The sequence below is a fragment of the Zosterops lateralis genome (assembly GCF_965231275.1).
Source record: "Zosterops lateralis genome assembly, chromosome: 6".
NCBI lineage: Eukaryota > Metazoa > Chordata > Aves > Passeriformes > Zosteropidae > Zosterops > Zosterops lateralis.
In genome coordinates, this window is record NC_139761.1 from 50,770,567 (window position 1) to 50,782,666 (window position 12,100).

At 37.4% G+C, this 12,100-nt stretch overlaps 1 protein-coding gene across 2 annotated transcripts in view; it reads right to left on the reverse strand.

The window, feature by feature from the left end:
* Positions 1–12,100, reverse strand: part of PDE3B (phosphodiesterase 3B) — an 86,091-nt gene that overhangs the window by 13,000 nt on the left and 60,991 nt on the right. For both annotated transcript variants that reach the window (XM_083863258.1, XM_083863259.1), the window contains exons 2-4: positions 4,762–4,812; positions 3,852–4,097; positions 1,230–1,375 (exon numbers count right to left, since the gene is read on the reverse strand). In XM_083863258.1, coding sequence (XP_083719384.1) covers positions 1,230–1,375; positions 3,852–4,097; positions 4,762–4,812 — 443 coding nt within the window. The remainder of the gene's footprint in view (positions 1–1,229; positions 1,376–3,851; positions 4,098–4,761; positions 4,813–12,100) is intronic.

Genomic DNA, 12,100 nt, shown 5'->3' on the forward strand with positions numbered 1-12,100 from the left:
CTGTAAATGGACACTGAGACTGCAGCAGGAGGGCTGAGCCCCAGATTGAAATCCCATAGTTGCTAAGGTTAGAGCACTTTCTCTGGTCCCTGGTTATTTCCAGTGGACACAGCTGGGGAGGTTCATCTGGACACCAGGCACCAAGTCACCATGAAAATATAATCTTGTAATGACTACTGCTGCTCATATCAGAATCTTCAATTATACTTCACACACAAACCACAATTAAGTTTTACAATGTAAAAACTTAAAGATCATATTTTATTCAAGGGGGAAAAAACCACTGAAAGGGACAAATAATTTAAGTGGTTCACTTTAATACGAAATAGAATACTGATAAGTAAATTCTTGCACATGTGTATATAAATTTCCCTCCACTACTAATAATTACCAGTTATCAGTATAACTCACATTTTCTTTTTTAAAAATGCATCTGTTATACTTTTCTTACAACCTATGTAGAACTATATAAAGAAAAAAAAAAAAAAACAAACAAAACAAAAACTCAAACAAAAAAATCAACCAAAAACCAAAACAAAAAAACAAAACCAACAAAACAAGAAGAGCAAAACCATACACATTTTTACAGATTTCAGAAGCAAAAGTATTCTCATTTATCCATTAAAATAAAATTAAATGTGTGAATTTTCACTAATATACAACACTACACAAAAAGGAAAAATAACATTTATTTTAATCCTAATCCAGAATGTTATCTTAATACTGGAAATAAAAGCTCTATTTGCACCACATTTACTAACAAGTAGAGATTACTAACTTAATGTATCTTACACCTTGCTTGATGCAGGAATAATAAATGTTGTAATACACACAACACTGGCTACCAACAAGAAGAAAATTGTCTCACCTTTTTAATTACGTATAGGTATATGGAAGCTGGTAAGTGATACATATATTAAATAAAAATAAGGAGGAAGTCAGTACAAGTTTAGAGACTAAACAAGTTTGTCTTGCAATCATGTATGTTGGACTTTTTTTTCATTTCCTACTCAAGTTTCTATCAAAGCCTACTTATTATGACAGAGCACACTATTTAACCTCAGCATGACCTGATTTCTACGTAGGAGTTACAAAGCATAGTACATAATTAACTTTTCCAGTTTATGCTGGCAGAATTTGGAGACTTAATTCACGAGACTTAACATCAAATACTCCTGCTGCCAAGTTCCAGCTTTACTATTGCCCTTAAAAAACTGTTCAGGGCTTACCTTGCTGTGTTATATTCCTGATGGGATCTCTTGCTGATGTTACTCCTGTCCCATCTAGATGATGTTGATTCTATAGGTGACAAGCCAGAAACTCCTGAGGATCGTCTCAGCTGTGGGGTTGGCAGGCTGCTCCTGCTACTTAATCCCTGTTGAGTAATTTGACCATAGTTAAAATCCATGGAAGTAAAAGCAGATGTTAGGATTTTATTTATGGTTTTTAAGGGCTATTTATTGCTAATTTCTATAGCCAAAGAGCTGATGTGGCACCCTACCACAGATATGGTGTCTTACTCCAGGTGGGGGTCTCCTGAGGGCAACAAGGCCAGGAGATAAGAGATATGCATACTCAAGGGTTTGCCTAGACAACTTTTAATTGCCTGGGCTGTGAAATTTGTTAAAATCATGGCTGTTGATAACAGAAGAAATCCACCCATCCAGCAAGCATCCCACTGACATACATTAGGAAACTTGAGGACAGTTCTAGGGACAGTCCTGATGGAAGTGGAAAGTGTCTCTGTTGCAGAGTAGCCTTGCAATGTTTTTGTCTCATATTTAATTTAAATTTTTTTTCTGAATACTGGGCAGTTCACACTTTCAAGAAGCCCAAAGAGAAGGGTTAGCAGTAGACAACCAGTTATGACTAGCCCAAGGGCCGAAGCTCAGTTTCAGTTACATTCTTTTCCTTGTTTTTAATTCCTTTCCTATCAAGGAGAACAGGCAGCTCACCATTGAATCATAGAACAGTCTGTGTTGGGAGGGACCTTAAAGATCCTCTAGTTCCAACCCACCCTGCTGTGGACAGGGACATCTTTCCCTAGATCAGATTGCTCACAGCCCCATCCACCCTGGCCTAAAATCCAATCTAACCCTGGCCTCTTGCAGTTTGAAGCCATTCTTTCCTGTCCTGTCACTATATGCTTGTATAAATAATCTCCCTCCACCCTTCCTACAGGCTCCCCTCAGCTACTGGAAAGCCACAATCAGGTCACCCCAAAACCTTCTCTTCCCCAGGCTGAACAGTCACAATTCTCTCAACTGTTCCTTGTAGGAGAAGTGCTTCAGCCCTTTAATCAACTTGATGACCTCCTAATCAACTTGCAAATTTTACCTGAACACACTTTGGAAGCCAGTCAGGGAAGAGAAAGAAAGATGTACATAATCGGCAGCAAAAAAAAATATGGAGGAGACCTTTTATATTCCAAGTCAGAGAGAGTGGGAACCTTTCAAGATTGTCCATTTTGAAGAAATACTTTCATAATATTTTCTTTGCTGTGTTTTAACCTGGAATTTTTGCTCACTTACCTGATTTCTAAAAGTAAAAGAAATCTTTCTCTTGCAGTAACGTACATAGGGAGAAATATTTGGGCTTACTCTTAAACATATACCAAAGCCAAACATATACCAAAGCCATGATTGTGGCAAGCACTAGGCAAATTTTTATACAGAAACCCCTCAAAATTCGAGGAAAAAGTTACTTTTAGGAAGGAGAAAAAGAGAATAGCTGCAAAAAGCCATAATATTTCAATCTCACATACTCTTCATAGCTTGTCTCCAGCAATGAATATTTTTCATTTCACATTATTTTGACTAGCTATTAAGAAATTTTAGCAATCAAAAAGTATGCCAATTCTTATCAGCTTTTAAAGAAATCCACAAAAGAAAACATGTTGGAAAACATGTTGAATGACAGTGATCCCTGCCCAACTGATTCCTGCAGGTATCCATGTGACATTACAAGGAATTTCATACTGCAGTGGTTCTGCAGGATCTTCCACAGAGTCACCCATAGACACTGAGTTTTTTCCTCCAGAAATATGGTTCCCAACAGACATTTCACAGGCTGTATCAGGCTCCAAAATACTAAGCTAACAAGATGATCAGTTTGGGCCAGTCTGCCCACTTCCTGGAAATGTAAACAACTACAGGGCATGTCCCAGAACAACCTCAAGCTGTCAATACTGGGCTGGAATTATTAGCTCTGGTGCTCTGCAGATGATTTTCTATATTGTAATTTTTTTCCACCATATTCCTTAGCATTTCATATAGTAACTACACTCTTGTTTTCACTTTCTAAACCTGAGCAATGGAGAAGTGACAGTAGATCTTACACTGGTCTCATAAAGTGATTTGCTGAAGAAAAAGAAGGAATATTTTTCCTTTTACATAGCTGATTTGCTTCTGTATGATGTCTGGTTTGCTTTTCACTTGGGTAAATTTCTTGGGGAAAAAAAGGTCAATGAAAAAGCCACACTGACAGTAATGGTTAGATAAAGAATGTGGAAGAACCAAGATCAGCCCTGTTTGTCCCATGTCATGAGACTACAACATCTTCAGTTTATATTTGCTGTTATTTTGAGGAATGATGTGGTCAGGGTGCAGACCAGCACTTGTACCTGTCTATCCATCAACCACTTGAATTTGCATTTTAGTGCCCATCTCCATTTTATTCAATGAGTTTTCACAGCTGCTCCCTTTTGACCTTAAACATTGTCCATGGGTACTCAGTAGAGAGTATGCTCCTGCTATGCATACAGGAGCATTCTTTCTAGATGAATTTTCCTTTATCTATTTTTTTTTTTTTAATTGCAACACACACACGACTGAAAATGAAAGCCACTTGACCTTGAGCAGCTTCCGGTCTTTTTCAGCAGGATCCTCTATTTCAGGGCAGGGGAAGAAGCCAGGGAAGGGTGTGAAAGGGCTGGCCTTTGGCCTGCATGCTCCTGAGAAAGCACCAATGAGGCTGTTAATGCTTCGAAGGGAGGAGATCACATGTGGGGGGAGACATGGGTCACTCAGCAGCTCCGTGAGCATGTTCCGAGCCTCGTTCAGCACTGAGACATCAACTCCACTCCCACTGCCAGCACTCTGGAATAGATGGAAACGTGTTGTAAACTATTAACATGTCAAAGCACTTCACAGCGTTCTTTGTTTTAAATAAGTATCTTCTGTGTTGCAAAGAGGTTTTTAATAATCAATGCAACATAATTTCTTTTAAAGAAAATATATACAGACATTCAGACAACAGCGTCTGCAGGTTTTTGTCACACAATAAAAAGTAATTCACAATTCAACATTAGCTTTCAGTTTATTTTTCTCTATTTGAAATCTGTTGGCAATTTTTTTTAATCTCCATTTTCATTACTCTGTCTCAGCATTAAACTCAGTATTCTTTCTCTTCCAACAATATCAACAAATTTTGGCAGTCAAACTGTTAGAGCCCCTTCCAGAGGCACAATTTCCACAGCCTTATAATTTTTATTAACCCTGATTCTACTGAAAGAAATCATAAAAAATTATAAAAAATTTGTCTAAACAAAAGTGATTAGTTTTAATTTTCCATAACTCTCTGAACAGGAACAAGAAGAGCTTACTACCATATAAGAGACAGAGGGAAAAATTGGGCAAATATAGCATCCACAGAAGAACTGAAATTTGACAGTTTGAATACTTTTAAACAATTTGACAGTTTTCAGCTCTGTACTCAATCACATTTCACAAAAAAAAACAATTAAGTTCATAATATACTGACCTGGTAATAGGGCTTGTAGCATTGCTTCAAATCCCAATCCCAAAGTATCATCTGTAAAGATAAAAAAAAGAAGAAAATATTATTAAGTGATGTGCTTAGGTTGAAAAACAGCAATGGCTTAAATTTTGATTACGTGATGCAATGAGAAATGCTTCTCCCTTCATTTTTTACCATGTAATTTGGATCATATTCCCAGTTAATGCTACCCAGGAAGAGCCCTAAAGAAGAGTTTAAAAAAATTGCATGCAACTGAGCTATCATGATGACAGAATAATATGGCTTAATTTCAATATTTTTAGATTGCTTATAAATCATTCAACATGCACATTAAATTTGGTGGTGATGGTGTTTTCTGCTCCTATTTACCTCAACCTACAAAAGCAAATCTAGCCTAAAACCAGCAAAATATTTTTTCTTTCCAGAATCATTTAAACAGAAGCAGTTTTTAAATACACTGAAGAAAGCATTACATTACATCATGTACTTTTAAAGGGGTTCAAAAATCTATCCAAAGAGAGGTTAAAAATTGGTACTGTAAGAAAAACATTTTCTTGCAGGAGGTTTTGTTAGGCTTTGCTTGAACATGGCTACAAAGCCCCATGCTCTGAATAACCTCACTAAACCCACCAAACCCACAAAAGAACGTCAGCAACACAATCTGAAGATGCTATCAGCTTCAAGTACGTCAACAGCACTCACTTAATTTGTCTTCTATACTGAGAAAAAATGAAAACAACATACAAGAAATGAAATTCAGATGTCTGTTCTGTTTCAATAGCTTTCAGTCTTCATGACTTCTTGACAGATTCTAATTATTCTTTGATAAATTAATCCATTTGCAAAATGTGTATTCACAAATTAAACATAGCTTTTCGCTCTTTTTCATAGCTACAGAGCACAAATAACATGCCAATACCCCACTTGGTAATTCATATTTTGCAATCCTGGAAGATCTTCTGCTTATTTTCATAGGTGAGAACTAGGTATGTTTTTGTTCCTCTGGGACTAACAGCACTTCCATGGAGAATACCCAATGTTCCAGTCTGGCATTTGTCCAGAGGAAGGTGCAGAAAGCGTTGAAAAAGAAACACAGGTGGGTACGTGTCAGCAGTGCCCAGGCAAGGGAGGCACTCAAAGGCTCTTTTTCTCTTCAGTTATCTTCACAGAGATGCCACTAGACTGTGTTTAAAGTTAATAGTTATGACATCCTCTTGCTAGGAAAACCGAAGAGATCTACCACAAAGAATGTGCTCGAACTGGGAGTAAGTTGTGCTCTCTCAGAAAATCATACCAGGTTATACCGGGTAAAGCAAGCCGATCAAAATCAGGAATTAAGAATTTAGGTATTTGAGAGTTTGGGGGATTTTTAAAGTGAATAATCTAGCTGCCACATCTTTTTTTTTTTTTTTTTTTTTTTTGGTCTGTCCGTCCCTGACAAACAGTAAGATAATGACCAACATTCTCTGGCCATACCCATTTTGCCATGATGCATTTAGTTTTAGCAACCAATTTTTTTCATTTGTTTGTTTCTTTGAGTGCTTTTATTAAATTTTCTTCATTGTGAATGAAGCTGCAGCTCCTCTTTCTAGATTGACGTTTCTTTACTGTATTGAACATCAGTAAACCTTTTGGTTTCATTCTGTCCTCGCACATAGAGACTGCATTAATCTGCTTCATTAACTTTTGCCTCAATCAGCAGCAGAGATCAGCTGTCCACATGGGTTTTGTTAGTTGTATTAGTAACCTTTGATACTAATGGGCCACAGGGTTGCGTCAGCTCGCTCGTAATCTTGCAGCCTCCATTAGGGGACACAAAAGAGGTTTCCCTCTTAGAGTACTTTATTTTTCTTTCAAATATGTGGTATGCTAGCTGGTTTTATTTATTTGCTACAAATGAGCTCACAATAATAAGAAGAAACTAACAAACAAACTAACCAAACAAACTAACTAACAAAAAACCAAACCGATAAACATCTTGCTTACTCCAGAAAATTTCTGAACCAAACCATTTACTGCAACTCCTTTATTCATGTACACGTACACATGCTCACATAAGCTATAATTTTGGGGGTCAATCTTTGTGACAAAAAAGGTTCAAAACCTTCCTTTCGGTTTTAGCCCTGCTATGGTGAATAAATAGGTTCTTGTGACCCAGACTCCCCCAGTAAACACAAGGCAGAAAAGCCTTCCAATCTACTTTCAATGCAAATAATTGTTTGATATTTTAAATAGTGGAACATCACTTTATGGAGAGTTTTATTTAAGTGAAAAATTTCACAGCTTGGATTCATCGCTGAAAATTTTCTGTTGTCATTTAAACCAGAAGATTTAAGATTCTCTACTGATACCAATTTTACAGCAAAGAAACTAAAACAGTTTTGAAATTACCAGAACTTCAGTTTACAGGTACTTTGCTATCATATTTTTCTTTAATTCATGATCTATCACCATTAATTAGAAGCCATGTCTTCTGAGAGAAGACAAGACAGTCTATTACCACAGCCAGCAAGCTACCACACAGTCTGTCACATTTTCAGGGGTCATTCCACCTGCCACACACCGAAGTAATAACATGAACTGATGATGAGAAGTTTAGGTACAAAGTAGCGATCTCTGCTGCTAAGCACGACTGGAAAAAAAACCGCAGATGTCTAAAAAATGAATATTTTTCCATGGTAAATCCGACTTGGTTCATCTCTACACCAAGCAAATCCCCGCAGGTTAGTAGTGAGAGAGGGGTTACCTCTCCTTAGGTGCTGGGAACGCACCACAAGATGGCACTCAAAATCCAGAAAGCCTCCCCCAATAAAAACAATTTCGAGAGAAAGCAGCGGAAAGCAGCAGGATATTCCTTAATGCACCTTCTGCAGAATCGCCAGGGTTTGAAAGACAAGGGGGGTGACGATTTTAAAGGTTAACAGCTGATAAATTCTATTTCTCCGTTTAAAAAATTTTCTCCTCAGCACTAAGAAAATTTTTCTCTTTCTCTCATTACCTACCAAACTTAGTTTAAGTAGCCGAACTCCATGCCTTGCAAGTTAAATCTGGAATGCTAAACAAGCAGCATTTCAGGCATTATTTTTTGTTGAGAGCTTAGCAGTCGAAGTTTAATTTCATTACTGTACATCAACAAAAAGTTAGAGTATTCCCAGAGTCCCACTAATCTTACAACAGCAGTGAAAAGACACCGTTTATTTTGACCTACTGTGAAGAGAGCAAGAGACCTTAAAATAGGTCTTAAGCAGAGCCTCAGCGATTTCTGATTTTGCAACCATGAGACTGGTTGCAGAAAGATCTGTACTCTGTAATACTAAGATTTTGTAATCCATTGCACATAACGTTCTTCCCTCACCTCCTCCATCAAGAAACACCTTATCTGGGATGGACTTGAGTCATAAAAGTTCCAAGCTGTAACTCAGACCTCTGCTTAGTAACTCACACACTTTGGCTCCGAGCGTCCCCCGTCAGTGGCAACATCACAGCAACCGCACGTCTCGGAGCTCCTCTGAAAATCAAACTTCAGCGGGCTCTGACACTGCAGATAAACTTCTGAGAGGGGGAAAATCTATAGCCATTCCCACCAGAAATGTGTACAGGAAATTACCAGTCAGTTTGGAGGAGAAGTTCTCATATCAGCCTGACTCCAGCCCCGGAGTCTTCCCAGTTTATCCAGAGAGACATGAACACTCTTTCCTGGTTTTATGTCATTGCCTGACAAGCTGATCGGGGGTTTGAAGGACAGCATCAACAGAAAATAGCTTCAAATAGGAAAAAAACTAACCAAAACAAAAACCCACAAATGCCACGTTCTGTAACCGGCAGGGTCTGTATTATTTTAACTATAATAATTGAATTTATTTAGCCTCTGAAATAAATTTCAACATGGTTAAAACAAGACAAGCCAGCTTATTGGAACCTCTTTAAGTACCAGTGACTTCTCCCAATTTGGCCATCATCAGCCAGCATAGGTCAAACTGAAACTCATCACTCAAAACAGGCTAAGAGCCTCAAGGAAAGGAATTTGCCTCACTGAAAATAAGTTTTTTTCAAGGCTAAAAAAAGTTATTAAACTCAACAAATTCTCCCCAAAGTTGCTGTTCTGAACAATGAACACTGTATCCAGTACCATGGGTGGTCAGTCAGATCTCAGGAGGTTTTAAATACCTGTCACTTAATGGATGAATGCAGAAAAATTGACACTAGGCATCAGGCCTATGTTTTCTCAAACAATAAAAACAATATTTCCATGTACTTCAGAGGAGTTCCCATGCTATTTGAACGCAAGAATATCAAGCTAACCATCACCAAAGCTTAAGGACAGCACTTCGGCAAAGCACACAGTTAGCAACATCAGAAACATGTTAAAAAAAACACCAAGGTAATAGTAACAGAGGTCTATCCTAAACCAGCTTCCAGCTCCAAGAGAAGCAGCAAAGCAACACTATTTTTCACAAAATAATAGGCAGTAAATGCTCCTCTGAGAAGTTTATAGCCTAAGTAAACTGAAAACAGATGAGAGAAGACAATCAAGGCAAACCAGCAGGGCTTCAGGGGGTTTGGTTTTGGTTTTAATTCCTTTTCCATAGGAAAGGTTATCTTTCCTATCACAGTGCACCCAGTTCCAGGGCCTGGGATAGATGTGTCTTCCAGAAGAGTTGATGCCATGGAGGCTGGAGGCTTTATAGATCTTCTTTATACAAACAGCACAACTCCATTTGTCTAAAGACCTGTTTGAGGAGTATTTTCAACTTCCAAAGGCTTAAGCATGATAAAGATTATGGATTTTACTTTTGTCAAGCTGAAAGTTACTATACTATTATTATCACTGAAATTACTATAAAAGTACACAAAGCATTTTTAAACCTTTTTTTTAAAATTTTAATCTTAAAATATATTTGACTAAATAACTGCAATTATGTTTTCTTCATAATTTAACTTCTAAAATAAAAAATCGTATCAGTTTAGTTACTCCAGAATTATTTGTTTGGTGAAAAGTTAAAGTAAGAATAATACTAATGCTTATGCAGAGATTTAAAATACACATCTACAAAAAAAAAGCATTTCAGAGCTTTAGAAATCGAAAAATCAATTTTAAAAGTTGAATATAACCAACACTATTCTGCATTCCCCAAGCTGAAGCATGTACACTGTCTAAGGCCACACACAATGTTAAAATTTCTATCATTGCTTACATTGTATGTTTCCCTGAAGCTAAAATAGGATTTCGTTTCACTGGTGATACTTTTTAGGAGATTCAAAGTGTGCTTTAATGCTTCTAAAGAAAAGAAAACCTGTCCTATTTGAGAACATCAATTCCATTCCATGCTCCAAAATTTTAACGGAGAAAAATGAGGACAAAATTGAGTTTCTACTTCTGACTGAGTCTTTCATTGATCAAATATAAAGGATTCCTAGTTGCCAGTAGCATCTGTTTGACACCATTAGGCATTAGCTCCGTAAATAAGTATTTCCATAGCAACCAAGCATAGAATTAACTAAACAATGAAACCAACACCACAGCAACTTGATTCAGAAATCAACTCTCTGAAAAATCACCTCATTCAAAAGCCAAATTCTGCAACTAGATGAGAAATAAATTTATTGTAAAATATGAAAGAGGTTGCGCTATGCACCCATTTCTTTTCATGACTGCCTTTCAAATAAGATTGATCCATTGCTTTTATTTCTAGATTATTCTTTTGTAGCAGCTTAAAATCAATTACCATTTTTTTATCCATGTACACACACACAAAAAAGCAGAACAGGATACAACCTTGAAATCTTAGGAGTCTTATTTATTATTGGAGGTCTTTTATTCTCTGTAGAAAAGGTAAATGTTGAAAAACAGTATGTTACTAAGTAGTTAAGTTGTATTCAGTATGAACTAAAGGTGATGCAACCAAAGAATGACTCTCAAAGTAGAGGCAGCATTATTTAGATAACAAAGACAACGTTCTGTTGTGAAATCTTGCAGGCCAAAACAGCAGCCACTTGAGCAGATTGTTGTGATCAAGACAAAATACAGCCCTCAGTTCCATACCCTGGACATTTAGACTCATGATGGTATTTCTCCACTCCCTAAACCTTCCCGTGAAAATAAATGGAAGAGGGGAAAAAAGCTAGGGTATTTTTGGAACCCTAATACTTATCACTTCCTGACTCTATACACAATTTATTTATCCAAGGTTGTAAAATGGCCAATGGGTTGTGAAGTCTGCAGATAGCCACAATCTTTGAACAGAAGCTGTGTGTACTTTCATGGTTCTGAGGTTTGGACACACATCCTGACGGAAACAGTCACATCCCCTACCCAACGACTCCGCTGTTGACTCTGCTGCACTCTTTTATGAAAGACATTACTTTTGCTTTTTTAAGAGCCTTAAAATCTTCCTCCAATGAAAAGAAATTAGCCTCTTCCTAATTGCTTTAATTGACACTCTTCTAGACACTAAATAGTACTTGCAATATGTTTGGCTGGAAGTGTAAGAACAACACTGGGTCATGCAGGTGTCTCGCCACCATGACGTTTCCAGCAGGCTCCACAGTATCCTGATCTTCCCTACAAACACAAATCCTTGACAAGAGCTGCACCTAAGTAAACTTTAGTCAGTCACTTCAGAGTTTTCACAAGCTTAGTTACTATTTTCAGTAGCTTTGCCCTCAGCACAGATACAAAAACAGAGCAAAAATGCTCCAGCGTATGCTGAAGTTTCAAAGACGCCTTCAGCAAGCTTATTCTTACAGCTAATACTACTCCCTGCAAGCATAAAAATATTTTTTTGTTTGGCTGGGGCTTTGTTTCTTTTTTTACATGTTTGTTTCATTTGGTTGTTTTTAAAAAGACATGCTACTTCTGCTTTTGTACCCAGGAGTATCAGCAGGACAGCGTCTACTTTGTCTGCTGTAGAAAGTTCTCAGTTCTTACTGCCTGTTTGATTTGATCTGATCTTATTTTTTATACATATATATTTTCAAGATCTTTAAATGTTTTAAAAAGCTTCTAAAAGGTAGAAAGTAGAGGAGGGTTTTTTTCTTATTATGTAGGTAATGAAAAAAAACTGTCTAAAACCACACTTAGGTCATTTCCTGTTCCTTCTAGGTTTTGTCAGACTTGCACGTCAGAGTAAAGGCCAACCAGTAATTTATGGCAACTGGGGGAGGGAGGGCAGAGGAGGGGGGAAAAGCCTGCTATGTGCAGATCCTTTAATTGCCCATTATAAGCATTTTCCTTTGGAGCATGTGGTTCTAATCACCATCAAAGGAAAGCAATAGTGCTAGGTGGATTACTGCTCTGCTCCGGTGCAGTTGCTTTGGTGTTCTGGCATTCTGCACCACTTTT